The 18,467-nt window shown below is 35.4% G+C and overlaps 1 protein-coding gene across 4 annotated transcripts in view; it reads right to left on the bottom strand.

Moving 5' to 3' along the window:
• Positions 1 to 18,467, bottom strand: part of Kat6a (lysine acetyltransferase 6A) — a 149,561-nt gene that overhangs the window by 23,564 nt on the left and 107,530 nt on the right. For 3 of the 4 annotated variants that reach the window (XM_023717223.1, XM_023717224.1, XM_023717225.1), the window contains 4 exons: positions 17,406 to 17,541; positions 15,456 to 15,772; positions 13,110 to 13,228; positions 3,390 to 3,505 (listed from right to left, as the gene is read on the bottom strand). In XM_023717223.1, the coding sequence (XP_023572991.1) occupies positions 3,390 to 3,505; positions 13,110 to 13,228; positions 15,456 to 15,772; positions 17,406 to 17,541 (688 nt within the window). The remainder of the gene's footprint in view (positions 1 to 3,389; positions 3,506 to 13,109; positions 13,229 to 15,455; positions 15,773 to 17,405; positions 17,542 to 18,467) is intronic. The other variant, XM_023717226.1, reaches the window with a different exon arrangement.

Genomic DNA, 18,467 nt, shown 5'->3' with positions numbered 1-18,467 from the left:
TTCCTCTGTGGATTCTCTGCTATACCATGAGTGTGTTCTCCTCTGCCATGCCATCCTGCCTTGGAGCTAGCAGGTTATGGACTGAATCTCTACAGACTGTTGGCCAAAATAAAACCTTTCTTCCTTTAACTTGTAAGTGTGGGGCATTACGTCGCAGTGAGAAAGTAATTAAGACAGGGGAGTATCCTGTGATGATAGCTTCTCTCGTTTTCAATGCATTTAAGTCATATTTTTAATTAACGGCAGGGTTCTCTGTGAACTTTGCTATAAGCAACACAAGGCAGTGGTAGAAAAACTTAGGTAAAAGCTGTAGAAGGTGCGGTGCATGCGTTGTAATCTCAGCACTCTATAAAGAAGCTGATCCAGGTTCAAGCCCAGTCTAGACAACTTAGTGAGATCCTGCCTCACATTAAAACAAGGGCTAGAGAGCAGATCAGTGCACAGGTCCTGAGTTCACCCTTTAGTTCCAAAACAACAAAGATCAAAAACAGAACTATTATATTGCTTATTGTCTGAGACTTAATTGGACTGCTACAAATAAAACAAGATTAGTGTACAATAGACATACAAATACAAATGTTTAGATATTATGGGACATGCCCTAAGGCATAATCTTACTTCCCAATAGATTTTTCCTTTTTTTCTTTTTTTTTTTTTTTTTTGTTGTTGTTTGTTTACCCCAATTGCCTGTTTCTACATACTTTGGGATTAAAACATTTAAGGGCAATAATACAATTTAGAGGTAATTTAATGCAGAATAAAAAATACTGACAAGATTAAGAGTAAAGGACATTATTTAGAAAATATAAGTTCTCTAAATATTTTAGTCAATGTAAGTTTAAAATAATTCAGAAACCAAATAGCCTAAGATCATTTGAAAATATATATAAATATATGAACAGACAATCTTTAAAAAAATAACTAAGAGAATGAATACACAGTTAGTATTTCATAACTAAAGGCACTATTAATTATCAAATATTTTCTAACGGATTTTTTTTTTAATCACAGTGGAGAAAGAAATGCAGAAGGTGTCTAAAACCCTGCTTGAAGGAAGCTGTTTTAGTACCTATTCTAATTGTTTCTTCTATTTAATTTTTACTATTTTTTGCTGGCAATGTTTATCATTTCACAATGGGATAACCATTTCCCTCACATCTACTTCCAGCTGACAAATGCATAAGCAAACAAAGTACTTTTAATGAATTCTTTTAGTATCTTAAAAGATGAGGGCTCATGGTTCTATTCTCATCATCCTTTGAAAAGCAAGTACTGAGGGTGGCTATTTCCATTTTCCTCTTGAGTAGAAGAGACTTGCTGTTGGGTTTCAATCTGTCTGCAGGAAAATCCTGGGAGCAGTTGATTGACATGTTAAACAGGCTTTCTTCTTCAAGTCCAGTGCTTTTGTGATGAGGAAAACATGTAAAAAAGTCACTTAAATTTGATAAAGAAATGAATTCTTCAGTATATTTCCTTCTGATCTAGAGAGGTTTTCCAAACTCCAGAGGAATGAGTTACCAGAGTTCTGCAGGTACTTGATGAATTTGACTTATTTTATCCATCCATCCATCCATCCATCCACCCACCCACCCCTCCACCCACTCACCCATCCAACTTTCTCAACAATCTCAGATTAATTGTTGTTATTCCATGATACAGAATACACCATAGTTTATTGACTAGTTTAGGCTAACTGATTTAACTGTAAATGGTTCTTAAGTGGTCTTGTGAGCCCTAGTGTCAGTTCTCTGGAGCTTTGTTTTTGCCTTTTCTTTTGGTAGTTGTGACTTCTTCACTGAAGTAAGGGTCTATAATAGTATTTTTGCTCCTACTTTTCTGATTTTGCTACATACTTGAAAAGTGTATCAGAAAGTCATTACATTGTAGGGGAAAAAAAAGAGATGTTGACCTCTAGAAGGTCTTTTTAAAAACTACACTGGCATATTCCCAGCTTCTTGGAAACAATTTTCTCTATACTTTGAAGCATTAAATAAATGTTATAATTAATTGTGCTAATATTTCAGACAGCCAATGTTATTAGACAGGTAAAAAGCACATACTTAACTCACAGAGAATCATACTTTATTATTTCTTACAACACTTGCTAAATGGGAAGGTGGGACATAAGCAGCTCACAGATTAGAAAGCATTAATATAGCTGATGTACTTCAAATAACAAACTAATACTTAACTTGTTCATTATATCCTATATGATCTCTTTTAATTTCAACCTAATGGAAAAAGAACTATGATAGTATCCTCACTTTAAAGATGAGGAAACTGAGGCAGAGAGTAGCTGAGTAACTTCTAAGGTTACACTGGTTATTAATATCAAAGCTAAATCACAAAACTTATGTAGCTCCATTATAACAGCTACCTTATCATAAAAAGCTGGATGGATCATGATCAGTTTTTATACTTAGAAACCCAAGTTATTTATATATAAAATCGTAGTAGCCTATTTGTCTAATTATTCCTATACAGATACACTGTCCACTAAATTTATTACATTTACATCAAAGGCTACTGAAGTGAAACTATATTATAGTTATTTAGAGTCTTTTTTTTTTTTAAATCTTTAAAGAGTAAAGGTAAATTTTTTCTTTTTCTTTTTTTTTTTTTTTTTTTAGGGCAGGGTCTACAGGGTATTCAGGGTCTCAGTACAAGATCGGATTCACAGTGATACTCCTGTTTACAGCCTCCCAAGTGCTGGAATTACAGGCATGCTTACCACCACACATAGTCTCAACTGCAGTCTCTGTGAGCCCTGGGGGCGGGGCCAGCACGGCAAGCCCAAGGATTGAACCCTGGCCCCTGCATCTGTTTCCAGGCACTTTAATTGGCTGAGCTATTTGGCCGGCCGGCCCTAAGGCAAATTTCTCTTTCACCTTGAAAATATTTCTCTTTCATCCTAACCATATGTAAAGTTTTGGTTTCTTTCTTTTTTTCTTTTTTTTTCCCCAGCGGAACCAGGGATTGAACTCAGGCCCTTGTGCTTGCCAGGGAAGCATTTATTCCACTGAGCCATCTCCGCGGCCCCTTAAAGTTTTAGTTTCTAAGTTTAAAGGATTTTTGATAGGTTAGTTGAGAAAAAACATAAAGCCAGCTGGGACTAACTGGCTGCAACAGAATGCTACTGTGGATATTTAAAAGAGCCTGGGGGGCAGGGATGTAGATCAGAATAATGACTACCTGGTAAATTCAAAGCCCTGAGGGCTAATCCCTGGTGCCAAAAATAAATGAATAAACCAGTTTAGTTTCTTTAAATGTAAAAAAACTGGATTAAAACATCTTTAGATCCCTTCTAGTTCTGCAGCACTATAAAACCAAAAACTAAACCAGAATTAAAACTAAGTCAGAAAGTAAAGAACCTGTAGAACTACACATACCTTGAATATTCTTGAGGATATGGGGAGGAGTACCAGGTATGAATTTCATACTTCCCAAACTCAATGACAGAGGGACAACGAACTTGTGGATCAGGGGGACCAGTTACTCCAACTTTCTGTGCAGTCAAGAAACATATTATAAAAGTTAGCTAAATTAGATACACACAACATAACAAGATGGGAATCTAAATAAATGCTGTCTTCTCATGATTCCATATACAGGGAAAGATGAGGAACAAGCTAACAAGTTTTTAAATAAGTTGCATTATTCTTTAAACAGAGCATCCAAATAAAGAATTAAATTGCTAAAATAAATCTTAGAATCAAATGTAGTTGGTGTCACTGCTTTTTTATGTTTAATAATACTGACTACTTTCCTTAACTAAACTTATTCCCTTAATGACTTATTAAAAAGAAACTGCTGGCATTCAAGGACATGAGATAAAGGAGGGGTTGCCACTTACTTGTTTCAGCTCACAACAATGGAAATGACCTATATGTATGCACACATAAATAAGAATGCTTTTTTGATTAGGGACAGTACATATGTAAGAATACAAAAACAATGTAACAAAACAAGTATTAAAAGAGTCACTCTGCACCTAAAATTCCTTTTATTAGTAACTGTAAGAAGACAGACTACAACTTTACAGTGTACTGACTATTCCTATTTTTCTATCTTCAGTTTATAATCTAAAGTCTCTATGGGTCCCTCACTCCTGCAATTATCTGAACAATAATAACATTATAAATGAACTTTAAAGCCTTTATGAAGTTTGACTTTTATCCTAACAATTTAAATATAGGCTACTACTAAAAAAATTCAGTTTTTTTTTTTTTTTGGCAGAACTGGGGATTGAACTCAGTCCCTTGTGCTTGCCAGAGAAGCACTTACTCTACTGAGCCATCTCCCCTGCCCCAATTCAGGTTTTAAAACATTAAATTCAAGAGCAATTTGATTTGTTCTGCACCTAAACTAACAATAGATTCATCATGTATGTGTATTTACCACACTTTATAAGTATTTGCTTAAGAAAAAGAGCTAGAATTTAGCTTTCTCAAGTGATTACAAATATTAATAACTTAACTTTTTATCAATATAGCAATCAAAATTATCCTTTACTATTATGCCAAAAGGATCACTGAGATATGGTACTTAGTGGAGTGCGCAGACACAAACAAAACAGAACAAAAAAACCCCTCAAAGATCTTCATTCACTGATTTTATATAAATTCACTTTACAAAAAAAAAGACTTTTCGTCACCTAGGCTCATTTGAGAACACTCCATCCCTTTTTATAAAGGGCCAAGGGACTAATCTCAGGTTTCATGCTGTAATTCAGCCAACTGAGACCTTGAGCTCTTCCTCAGATACCTCAAAACAAAACGCAATCTTACAGTTGGATAAACTGCACTGTTACAAACAAGGAATAGAACTCTTCTAAAAGTCAAAATAGTATCTACAGTAATACACAAAATGAGGTTAAAATAAAATTTCTTTTAATTCTCAAAAGCCAAAACAATTATTATAAAAATGTTTTTACAGTGCTATCTTTTAAACATTCCAGAATCAAGCAAGCAGAATCATTTCATCTTCACAGCTCACAATAACTGCAGGAGCACAGGAAAATACCAGAAATCAAACCTAACTTCCTGAGGCAAGGACCGCATTACATCAGAACACAGAAGCTGAAAATATGAACCTGCAGTGGCACCCCCGCCGGCAGTCCCAGGGCTCTCCAGTCAGCTACCTGGTGTTCCTCCAGGCGAATGCCTGATGTGAAAGTGGATATCCAGTTCCAGTATAATTGTTTGCACATTACTGCAACTACAAGAGTCTGAATACAACTAGATTTGTGGCAGATTCTGCCTCTGCCCACACCTACCCTTGCCTTTGAACTGTGAATACTCTGGTACATGTGCTCATGCGCACGCTCTACCACTCCAATTCCCAGTGGTGCAAGCCTCCAGAGTGGAGGCACCTCCACCATTCACAAGGCCTATGTTAACAAGGCTTGATACGGGGAAAAAACTACTGCTGCATCCATCTGACCATTTACTAGCAAAGTAGTTGCCAAAATCAAACTGTCACACCTAAATTACAATGAGGACACCTTTGCAAGATCATTTAAAATTTTATCCAGAATACTCCGCTATTGAACATGCAACTCTGCAAAGTGATAGTTATCGAATATAATCAAGAGCATAAGATACATATTTTTAAAACAGATTCTACCATTCTATGACCACCTTCTCATCTGAGTATGGCAAAATCTTTGAAAGATGACACATATTCCAGGCCACAACTGACTTTTAATCTAAGATAGCTATGAGAGGCATTAAATGCAATAGTAATTGGACTATGCCAAGAGAAAACTTTAAAATGCCTATTTCTAGAAAATGAAACCTTTATTACTAGCACTTTGTAAGAAAATATTACTATTTTCCTACAAAAACTCAAGTTCCATTAAATGACCTAATTCCAATTTCTAATACAGGGAGGCCACTCCTATATGAAAATATTTCAACACTAGATCTTGTACTAATAACAAACAGGTTTTGTGTAAATACTGCTCTCCTTCTTACCTTCCCTTCAGTTTTTTTTTTTTTCTCAGAACCAGGGATTGAACTCAGACCCTTGTACTTGCCAGGGAAGCACTTATTCTACTGGGGAGATAGCTCAGCTGAATAAGCGCTTTCCTCCCTTGTCACTTGACAGCTTCCCCTGGACCTACCTATCTTTTGTACTTTTCTGTATCAATATGGAAATGTGGGGAAAATTGCCTGCAAGAGCAGGGTCCTGAGTTCAATCCCTGGTACCGCAAAAAAAGAAAAAGAAATGTGGGAAAAAGAGATGTTTTCTGCTATTGGAACATTTTTCCCATAAAGTTTACAGTAAGTAAGTAATTCTAGTCATTCGGCATTAAAAGCTACAGAATGAAAGACGTATGTAAGAATGACACTGTGCCTTCTTCCACTGTTGTCACACTCAACTGCATAATCCATCCCCCAAAAAGAGAAAAAAACTTGTTAATTTTAAGGATGAAAACACTCAAGAGAATTTAAGAAGGAAAAATACCAGAGTAGGAATACCTAGCATGAAGCCTAAATACAAAAAAGGAAAAAAAGGTGTAGATGTGAGATACAAATACAGGTAAGCCCTCAACTAGTAAATATTCTAAATTCAAAAAGTTTGTATATTTTTTTTAATTAGAATTTTAAGCTTTCCAAAAAGAAAAATTACCAGTCTACCATCTTTTATTCAAAACCTTTAAGACAGTTTTTAAAAATCTGAGTTTTTCTAATTTTAGAAAAATATTAATTATACATACACATATTAAATGCCCAGGCCCATTAAGATTTGGGGCAACATACCACTATCAGATATATTAATATTTCTTTTGAAAAATACAACAAGTCCTGACTTTGGAACATTTGAGTTGGGAACCTTCACAGATAATAACAGGCCTTGCATCATGAACATTCATAGATATGAACAAATCATGGGAACAGTTCACATGTCTATCTTACCACTTTAAGGTAATCATAAAAGTAAAAATAATTTACAATCTCTGTGTGCGTTGTTTGTGTTTTTCTTTACACTATATTTGTGTCAAAGGTGTATAAGACTTTGTCAGACCTATGAATAAATCCAACTTACGAACATTCTCCTGGAACAGAACTTGTTTGTAAGTTGGAGACTTATTATATATGAAAACTCACATTAACTAGGACATAAACAGACTCATATCTGTTCAGATCATGTTTTTCCAAAAAGAGAGTTTAGGAAAAGTGAGATTTACTACAAAATGAGTTGTAAAATGTTCATTTCATTCTTCAACGACATACAGATGAATCATAAGCATATGAAAGGATGTTTAACATCATTAATATTACAGAAATGCAAATTAAATCACAATAAAATATTACTTTATACTCACTTGGATGGTTATTATTTCAAAAATGAAACATCACAAAATAACAAATATGGAGGAGAATACAAAGTTAGGACCCTATCTCACTGCTAGTGGGAATGTAAAATGGTGCAGCTGCTGTGGAAAACAGAATGGCAACTGTTCAAAACATGAACAAGAATGTTCACATGGGTATTTGCACACAAATATCACAGCAGTACTATTCACAATAAGCAAAAGGTAGAAACAACCAAACTGTCCATTAACAGATCGATGGATAAACAAAATGTGGTGCTATAATACAATGGAATATTTTTCGGCACTAGTATACATGCTAAAATACAGGTAAGACTTGGATGCAATATGTTAAAGAAAATAAGTTAGATATAAAAGGACAAACGTTGTCCACTGACACAAGATACCTGAGTAGCAAAATTAACACAAAATATAAGTGCTTGGCAAGGAGGAAAAAAAGTGTTACTTTGGTTACACCTTATCAGTTTCGCCAGATAAAAGATGAAAAGGACCTGGAAACAGAGAGTGGAAATGGGTGTATAACAATGCAAATATATCTAATACCACTGAACTATACACTTAAAAATGGTTAAAAAGGTAAAGTTTATATCATATAAATTTTACCACTAAATTTCTTTTTTAGGTTTTCAATATTCCTTAGATTTCAGTTGTGGATAAAGGATCATGTTCTATCTAAAGAGTGATATCAAATTATACCACAAAAGCTCATGAGACTACTTTCAAGGAAGTACTGTAGTATAGCCTTTAGTTCTATACTTGCATCTTTCTTACTTCTTTTACCCTTAAGTATTGATAACATCAGAATTCTGTCCTCAGTTCTCTGATCTTTTCCCTTTGTAGGACTTATAATCTAGTGATCCTACCAGCCTTTCATCCTCATGCTCTTTTCTCTCACCAAATCTGTCTTCCCTTAAAATACTGCCTTTGCATATACCCTTAACTTTCTTTTCCATTGATTCAACAACAAAATCCTACCCTTACTAATTCAATTCTCTACATAATTTAAGTTGTCATCAACAAAATTTCAACATGATTGGGGAAAAAAATCCACAGAATCAGTCCATTTATAATACATAATCCTTAACCTCAAATAGACCCTTAATGCTTTCCCACTCCAGTCACTCATTCTAAGAGATAATTTCATACTTTTTCATGTCTCCTTTTGATGTTTCCTACTAGAAACTATGAGAATAAAATTATACCTTCCTTAAAGCTTCTACATTTAAAATAGTTGCTGTAACATAATATGCACCCCAAAAATGATAGGTTTGTTGGCCGGATGGATTCCAACATTGAAGTCTTTATCATTTACTTCTTGCTGGCATTACTCTTATGACTATCTCAGACCCCAAAGTAAAATCTTCCTGCAAAATACTTAAAACAAAGGACAGTGAGTATAGCTAGCTCAGTGGTAAAGAACTTGGCTTGGGTTTGATACCCAGCTGCATATGTGAATGAATGAATATGAATGAATGAACGAACAAACAAATGAACAAGCAAGCACAGGTTGAAGTAGCTTGTACTAAGCCAAATCTCTGCTCTCAAAAATAACTACACACTATCTTTATGAATTCTTTTATTGATGAAAACATAATCTAATCACTACTAACTTTCCCAACTGACTTTATACTACTTTCACTATTACACTAAGTGAGAAAACCCAGGGGTCATCATTGATAACATCTTATTTCCCTCAAAACAAACAACAACACACCAAATCTATCACCAAGTTTGGCTGATCTCATCTCCAAATATATTCTAAACCCATCTACTTTCGTCCCATTTTTACCACCATCTCTTTAGTCCAAATTACCACCTTTTCATCTAATCTCTGCAAAAATGACTTCCCTCACTGTACTCCTGCTTATTTCCAATCCATTCTTCATATAAGGGCCTCTAAACCACCTCACCAAAATTGGGGTCATGCTATATTGTCCAGACTGGCCTTGAACTCCTGGGCTCAACTGACCCTCCTGTTTTAGCCGCCTCCCAAGAAGCTGAAGCCAGACAGGTATCCCACTGCCTGTTTGAAAAATATTTTTTTCTCTTTTCTCCCTAGCTCTCTGCCTTGCTGTCTTTGTATTCATTTTTTAGTTCTCTGTGTAATTATTTTTCCTTAAGTCTGCCTTTGTCACATAGCCTTCAACCTGACTCCCAGTAATCTTGATCAAAAGCTCCATAATATAATCTCTTTGCATTCAGTTAGAAATTATAGTTTTATTTTTATGACTGCTTACTTACTGTCTTGCTTATGAGAGCTTCATGAGGCAGCTTCAGCAAGGTTTAGCATCATCTTCTAGTTCTCCCCAGTCATATCTCTCTTTAGATATTCCTATTATTTCAACTCCAACCCCATTTCTGCTTGCAGAAATTTTCATTCGAATATCTAATCATTAAACAAATGTTTACTGAACCAACTACAGTTGTACTTTGGCTCACACGCTCAACTCTCTCCACTGAACTGGACAGAATCATATCAAATTTTCTCTTAAGGTCAACAGTGAGCCAAACCATTGAATTTGATACAGTTCTCATCCAACTCTGCAACCAGAATCAAGGTACCACTGTACTCAGTACACAGCAGTCACTTGCCAAAGAGAAAGTTTCTATTCTCAAGGTACTTACATTCTAGAAATAAGTGCTTAAAGTCGGGAGGTGATAAGTACTGTATTATGTAAAAAAAGTATGCAGTAAGGGAACAGAGTTGGGTAAAAGTAGTCTGGGAGTCAGGGAAGTCTCTGTGACAAACATAACACTCAGAGAAACAAAGGAAGCAATAAGCCAGGAGCCATCAAGCCCTCTAGATTATATCAAGAGCAACAAGAGCAAGGGAGATGCAAGTGCAAAGACTCCTTGGCAGGTATATGGCAGGAGGAAGGGACCTAAGCCTGGAGACAGAATAAACAAAAACAATGGTATCTGGAGAAAGGCAGCAAAACAGGCAGCCAAGATCACATGAAACCTTGGAGAGGAGGGTAAGAATTTTAGATTTTAAAAATTCCAAATAAAATTAAAAGACACTGGAGGTTTTCTGAGCAGAGGAGTGGTATGCCTCAAGCTAAGTCTGAAAATGATTAATTTGGCTTTAGAGCTATTACAGCAGTCCAAGTAAGAGATGACAGTGGGTGCAAAGGAGTAAGAAGCAATCATATTCTGGACAGATTCTGAAGGCAGAACAGAAAGATATGCTGACAGACTGAAATGTACAGGAAAAAAGTGAAACAAAAGAATGAAAGATGATACTTCTTTGGGCCTAAGCAAATATAAAGATAAAATTATTATTGTAGTTTGGATCTTCTATGTCCTCCAAAGGCCATATTTAAGGTTTGGCTGGCAGCCTGTGGTACTATTAGAAGGTGCTGGAACCTTTAGAAGGTGGAGCCTAAGGGAAAGAAGTTGGGTTACTGAGGGTATACTCTTTCAGGGGTAAACGGACCCTAACTCTACTTTCTTCTCTCTCTTCGCATCTTGGCCACCATCTGGTGAGCAGCCCCCTCCACCACATGTATACTGTGATGATGTGCCACCTTGTGACAGGCCACAAATGAACATGGCCAAGTATAACTGAAATCTCTAAAACTGTAAGCCAAAATAAATCTTCCCTTTTAAGCTGATTATCTCAGGTGCTTTCATCACAGTGAAAGAAAGCTGACTGACAGTTACCATTTATTCCCATTCTTCACTAAAAGAAATTGGGGAATTAGGCTAGAAAAGAGTCAAGGACATTACACTGTGACCACAATAAAAACAATAAGACACATCAAAAAGACAAAAGCCACCCTCCACACAAACTTAAAAACAATTTAAACATCAAAATAAATATTAATAGTAACAAGCTATACACCACATAAAATAGAATAACTTGAGTCTAAAAAAAAAAAGAATGAATAAATAGGAAGTAGAAAATGGTCTTCCTTCTAAAATACCAATTAATAAAAGAAATGGCAGAATTAGAAAAAAATGTTTCAGACAAAGTTGATTTTTCAGGCAAAAATTACTAGACGCTAAATATAATGAATAAAAGTGATGAGAAACAGGATACATTCATGGCCTCAAAGTATGTTACCGTAGGATAATTACAGAAAAAAATCATTTTATAGAGAAACACGTGGCAGAATACCACCTTCTTAACCACATAAACTAAGACTGTATCACTGCAGTAAGACCAAGAGATATTTCACACCTCCTTACAGGATGTAGTGAGAAGCACCTCTATGGCTTGTAAAATCATGATGAATCATAAAACAAGCTCTATGATGGACATGCTGTAAATATATGACATGTATACTTCAACAGTGTTTAGGTCATGAAAGACAGAACTGTGAAACTGACCCTGATGAGACTAGAGACATGACAACAAAACGAACCACATGAATAATGTCATAATACATAATAACACTTTGTGACAAGTTATTTACTTGATGCCTGGATCATAGTCATGTATGAGAATGTCCTTTTTTATTTTTTAAGCAAATATGCACAATAATCAGGAATAAAAAGACATTAGCACTGTGCCTACAACTTAGAGGGAAAAGTCCTTCCAGTCAGGAAGTTAACTGCTCCCCACTTCAAAGTCCCACTAAACCTTATGTAGATCTCTACTACAGTACCTATAATATTTTATTTTATTTTTTAGCAGGAAAAGAAAGAAATGGGCCTTGAGAAGTGAAGCAAATTTCCCAAAGCAGAAGTTAGTAAAGGACAGACCAAGATTTAATACCATGTTCATCTGACTCACAACCAATGCTTCATCAAATTGCAATATAGTAGAATGCTGAGTAAATGTTTGGTGAGTTATTATAGTTCTCTTTTTATTTTTCTAAAGCATTCACACAATGACAGACATAATCTATTTAGCAACAGGTCTCTTAATCCAGTTTTAGTTAAGGCATAAGCCTTACCAATGTTAACTTTCAAGACACAAAACAGAGAACTCAGCTTCATTTATATAGTAAACTGGTTGGTGGCAAAGAAAGAAGAGACAAGATAAATGAGTATAGCTTTCATGATCTATTTTCTGTACTTTACCCAACCTCATTTCCTACTATCTTCTATACTCTAGGCTCTTTATCCTAAACCACTTAACTTCCACAATTAATCACGCTATCCCCTATCTTCAACTGTTCCTTTTTACTGCCTATTGTACTGATAAACTACTCCCTGTCCACAATGAATCCTTTTCCGACCTCCCTTGAGTCATCTCCCTGTACCATGTACTCCACAACTGCATTTCTCATATTGAAATTTTTATTGTAAGTTTCTCCTAGGCTTGAGGAAAAAATTCTGTTATTCACATATACATAGAATTTACTTTGCACCAGATACAGGAGATGCTATCTGGTACAAAGTAAATTCTATGTATTTACATCTTGCTATGTGTCACAAGGAATTAAGATGGAACATTTCTTGAATTAATGAATACAGTACTTCATTATATACAAGAAGCGTTCTGTTTGGTCAAATTCCAAACTATTCTTCACATAATAAAACAGAAAATACATAAAACTGACACATCTAATACTGGTAATCAAAACAATGCATTTATATATATAAAACCAAAGCATTTTGGGTTTGGAAGGAAAATCCGAACCAGCAGAAAGCATTTGGGTTTGAAAGGAAAATCCTAACCAGTAGGTACACACATATGCACATCCCTCTCTTTTTAAAATAAATGGTTAAGTTCCTCCTACTGTTTTACCCACAGTAAAAATAATTTTTTCTTATCCATGAACAAATTACTTAATTGTCCAACTTGAATATCCAACTTTACCTGCAGTGCTTGTTCTTGGATATCACGAAATAATTCCATATCTTTCTCAGTCATGATTTCCTGGCTCCCAAAAAGCCGCTCCTCACTTTCTTGTTTGCCATCCCAGCCATCCTGATTGTCTGCGCATAAAGAAAGAGCTACTGTGTTATTTCTACTATCTTAATTTAGTACATGGGCATTTAATATGAAGACCTTAATATTACTTATATAAAAGAACAGCATTAAACTGCTAGAAAGATACTGCTCAATAAAGAATTTTACGTATTATATCTGCCTTTTAGTGAAAATCCTCAGTTGACTTAAAGTTTCCTAAAATACAATATAACCAAATTTAAACATCATTAAAAGAGATTACATTTTAATAGGCAGAACAAGGATCTAAGGAATATAAAATTTTTAAATAGAATGAATATGACACTTTTAGTATGAGTTTAATGTATCAACATTCAAAAAGATAATCTTCAGAGTAGCTACCTTAACTGATACCAGGAAATACTAACTCCCCTGACATTCTGGGTGCCCTGTTAAAGCACAAACTCCACAAACCTGAGGACCACAGTTGATAATCCTCTGGGTAAGTATGAAAAATTATGATAATCATCCACTAAATGATGGCTCTTCCTCAACTGGGCAAAAAAATTAGTGAAAGGTATTTGGGGATTATGTAGATCATTATCCTTTGCATTTGAAGATGACATTGCTGATGGCCTCATTTCCTCTTTGTATGAGTATGGCTGAAAAGACCAATCAGTGACAGTTCTTTTCAAATCGACTGTACATACAGGCTGTCTGTTATTCATGTTGTACAAGAAGAAAAAGGACAAAGACTCATTGTTGACAATATTTCCAAACCGAAAAAAAAAAAAAAAAGTACAATCTAAAGGTACTATATAACTATAATGCCCCCTAGGTGCATGACACAGACGCAAGTAGACCCAGATCTAGTATAGCAGGCTGCAGCACCATATGAGATGATGTACACGTTGTTCTTTGAAGTCTACAATTTATAAAATGACACAGCCTATTAAAGCAAACACTACACCAATGCTTGAAGTTTAGTGTTAGTTCTCTGTTATATGTATCCTCTAACAATTTCTATTTCTAAAACTTTCTAGTACATTCTTCTAAGAATCTATATCCAGAGCAAATGTTTAAAGCAAAAATGACTTTCATTAGGTAATGCTCTGAGATTCTTTCCTCCTAAGACCAGTCTAAATGGATTACTATTTTCTTAGATAAACATGCTCAGACTAAAAGCACATCTACATGCAAACTCTTGAATGCTTAACGAGTAAACTAGCTGACTGCTACTTTGGCAAAAAAAAAAAAAAAAAAAAATCAATCGAACAGCAAAGGAGAACACTGAAAAGGATGAAAACATTCTCTCCTGCAGCAGACCAACCAACCACTCTATATGCAGGAATGAAGAAGCACTGAATACAATCACTTACCAATGGAACATTTGGGGGAGGAAATCAAAGTTAAGAGACACTGTAATTTGGTCCTTTTTGTCCAAGAATTCATAATTATTCTTCTACTTTTCTCAAAAAGCCCTTTACAGAGTTAGGTCCTCTAAACTCATGGCTCTGTAATGAGGTCATTATAAGCTATAACTGCCCAGACGGCTAATCAAATTCTTCTTAAATTATGTATTAAACTGTTGAGTTCTCTCCATAGATGTCTGCTTTGAAAGGTAGGGAACTCAGCCTAATATATGGCCAAACAGTCTGCAGTTATAGTTCTCTTAATCCATGAAACTTATAAATGAAAATATGTACCAAGATGAGATAGAAATATTAGAGACCTTATTGGATTTGCATATATTCTGGTCTTTATTGTATATTTAGATCAATAGTGGTCATTACCTCTGCTCTTTTCCAATTTCTTTTTTTTCCTCTTTTTTTTTTTTTTTTTTTTTTTTTTTTTTTTGGCGGAACCAGGGATTGAACTCAGGCCCTTACGCGTGCCAGGGAAGCGCTTATTCCACTGAGCCATCTTCCCGGCCCCACTTTTCCAATTTCTTACCAAGAATAAAGCTAGCCTCATGGTGATTCTTATATGATTTATTCAGTAATCTGTGGAATACAAAATTGTTCTGGATTCAATGTTATTTCCCAAATGGTAAATTCTCTGTGCTTCTACCAAAAGGCAACTTCTTTTGTTGCCTAAAAGCTCCACTAGTCTACTTGTAACTTTAGCCTCTACTTCCTGTTACATGTATGTTCAATAGATCTTAACTTCCATAAACAATTTTTTATAATTGAATATAACTGAGATAACTAGTATTACTCTAAATAATACAATTTTGGAATACTTTTTGTTTCTAGGTTTGTTTCAAACTTTTACCTGTGGGCCAATCTGAAGTGCTTGATTTTCTGTTGCCCTTTTTCCTGATTCTATATTGCTCAGAGTAGTCTACCACTTCCCCCCGAGCTTTCCGCCCATCAGGGGAAGGGGTGAAGAATTTGGTAAGGCCATCAATGAGCCCTTTGGTTTTCTTGTTGAACTTCAAGGGGACACTGCTATCTCTGCAGAAATCCAAGCCATCTATTCGCTCTAAATATCCTTCTTCTGATGATGCTGCTGATTGGCTGGAGAGAGTGATTTTACGTTTCCGACCCCTTCCAGGGCCAGTTTGAACTTTGCTGAAGGGACTTTTTGATCTAAAGAATCAAAAAGGGAAAAAAAATATATAACTATTAAAAGAAATCGTAAAATTTATGTTTAATAAGTAATCTAGTAAATATATACTTAAAGCTTTATTTTTAGGAGCATATTAAAAATATAATATACTATGAGTAGCATATAAATGAGAAATAGTATGATAGGAAACAACTATTTCCAAGAAGCACAGTTATTAAAACTAAAAAGAACCCTAAGTCAGAGATCAGAGTACATGTTCAAGTCATAATTCTGCCTCTTACTATTTATACATCTTGGACAAATCATATTCTATCATATTCCTTCACTATAAAACAAGAGTTGGACCAGAGAACAGCATCCTTTCCAGGCATAAAGCTCCATGATGCTGTGACTTTTGTACCAACTCAGTGATACGTTTACCTCTAAACAGAGATGGTTTTTTTGCTGGAAGTCAGAAATCAAAAGATCATTGTATAGGAATATTAACGTTTGATTTAAAGATCAAAAATAAGGACCAGCCAGATAGCTCAGTGGATTAAAGCACTAGGCAGGTGCAGGGACCGGGTTTGATCCCCAGGGTGCTGTGTCAGCCCCGCCTCTGGGGCACACTGAGCCTGAGACTGGGTGTGGTAGCACACACCTATAATCCTAGCACTTGGGAGGCTGAAAACAGGAGGATCACTATGAGTCCTATCTGTGTAGTGAGGCCCTGTAGACCCTGTAGACATTTAAAAAGATAAATAAAAATATTGGCAACTTAATGAGACCCTGTCTCAAAATACGATTTTTCAAATGAGCTAAGGATGTGGCTCAGTGGCAGAGTGCCTTCCTAGCATGCATGAAGCCCTACATTCAATCCCCTTGTAGTGAAATATATGTACATAAACACATGCACCACACATATATTCTATAACACTGGTTCATTTTCCAGCTATTGATGCTTACTCAGCTACATCATCTCCATGATAGTATGAAATGAAGGAAGGTTGGTAAACATTTTGAAAATGAAGAAGTTGTACAGCTCTGAAGCTATTTCACATATCCTCAAAGATCAGGACAGAATTAGCTACTAAATCATGCTCCATCTCCTCCAGATATAGCCCAGTTTTCTAATTCACAATTTCTAATTTCCGCTATCTAATGAAAACACATCTTATATTGGGAGAACACAAAAACAAGATTTAGTTATCATCCCAATATGAAGAACCTACCCAGTGATTTGTGCACCTAACACATACAAATAACTGAGACTGAATCAGGAGAGGAAGACCCCAAATACTAACAGTTTTTCTTCCCTACTTTTATAAGAAGTAATACAAAGGAAAGATGTCAGAGTACTTGGGTTTTAATTCCAGCTTAATACCTAGTATACAATCTTATACAAGATAATCTCCCTCTGCCTTTGAAAAATTCAAGTAACAACAGTACCTACCCTTCATTGGGCTATAAAGAGAATTAAGCAATTTAAGAACACGTAAGGCACATGGAACAGTGGCTGGCACTTTGTAAGGGCTCTGGAAGTTTCAGCCATTATTATATAAAGCACAAGTTATAAAAAAATGGGGGAGGGGTTCCAAACAAAAAAAGTGAATCCTACACTATAAAGAAAGCCCTATTCTTTTCTCCCCTCACCTTGCCATAAGTACAACTTACACCGTGTTTTGTTTCTTTAACCTGTTTTTTGGGCGTCCTATTGGATTAGCATAGCGCCGTTTTATCTGTGCTGCCTTCTTTTGTAGCAGTTTTCGTCCTTTTTTTCTAGGTCGACATATTTGACATATCCACATGCCTATAAAGAAAAAGTTCCATGCAAGGGTATGATGGACATAAATATACTGGAATCTTAATTCAAGACATTAACTTCCTTCAAATCAAAGACTAACATTTGAAAAATCTGATGAATTTCCCCAACCCCCCAATAAGCAAGAAAACATACACAAAATTCTACAAATAATTAAAAGAGATTCGCATATACACTTTTTTTTTTTTTTTTTTTTGGTGGAACCGAGGATTGAACTCAGGCCCTTGCGTTTGCCAGGTGAACACTTATTCTACTGAGCTATCTCCCCGGCCCCTCGCATATATTCTTAAAGCAATGTCTAGTTACCATCCTATAATAAAAAGAAGCCAGGTTTCTATAGACTAACACTTGATTCCAGGTCAGGGCAGGGAAAATACAAGAAAACCTAGAAAATATAGTACCATAAAATAAATGATAAAGGCATTTTAAAAAATGAAAAAGCAATTTCAAAAGGATACAAGAGGGGCCAGGGAGATGGCTCAGTAGAATGAGCGCTTGCCTGGCAAGTGCAAGAGCCTGAGTTCAATCCCTGGTTCCACCAAAAAAATAAAGGACATAAGAACCAACTCAAGCAAGTTACCAATGTGTGAAGCCAGGACAATTTGATGAGGGGGAAAAAAAAAAAAAACCAAAAAACTGGAGTAAAGGCGGACAACCCATAGAGATATACATTAAATAAAAAATAAATTGAATAAACAAAACGTGACAAAGAACAGAGCTCATCTTTGAAAAAAATTCCTACTAAAGGTAGATAGATACTGGACTCTTTTAGAATATTTTGCTGAGTTAACACACCTAAAATATTCAAATAACAGAACTTAACAAAAAAGGGGATACAGATGAATGTCCATTTTGTATCTGTGTATTCAAAATGGTTAGGATAGATATATAGTTACATTCTCTTAATGAATAAA

This window comes from Octodon degus, unplaced genomic scaffold, assembly GCF_000260255.1.
Source record: "Octodon degus isolate 3935 unplaced genomic scaffold, OctDeg1.0 scaffold00051, whole genome shotgun sequence".
NCBI classification, from domain to species: domain Eukaryota; kingdom Metazoa; phylum Chordata; class Mammalia; order Rodentia; family Octodontidae; genus Octodon; species Octodon degus.
This window is presented reverse-complemented; position numbering and strand designations above follow the sequence as displayed.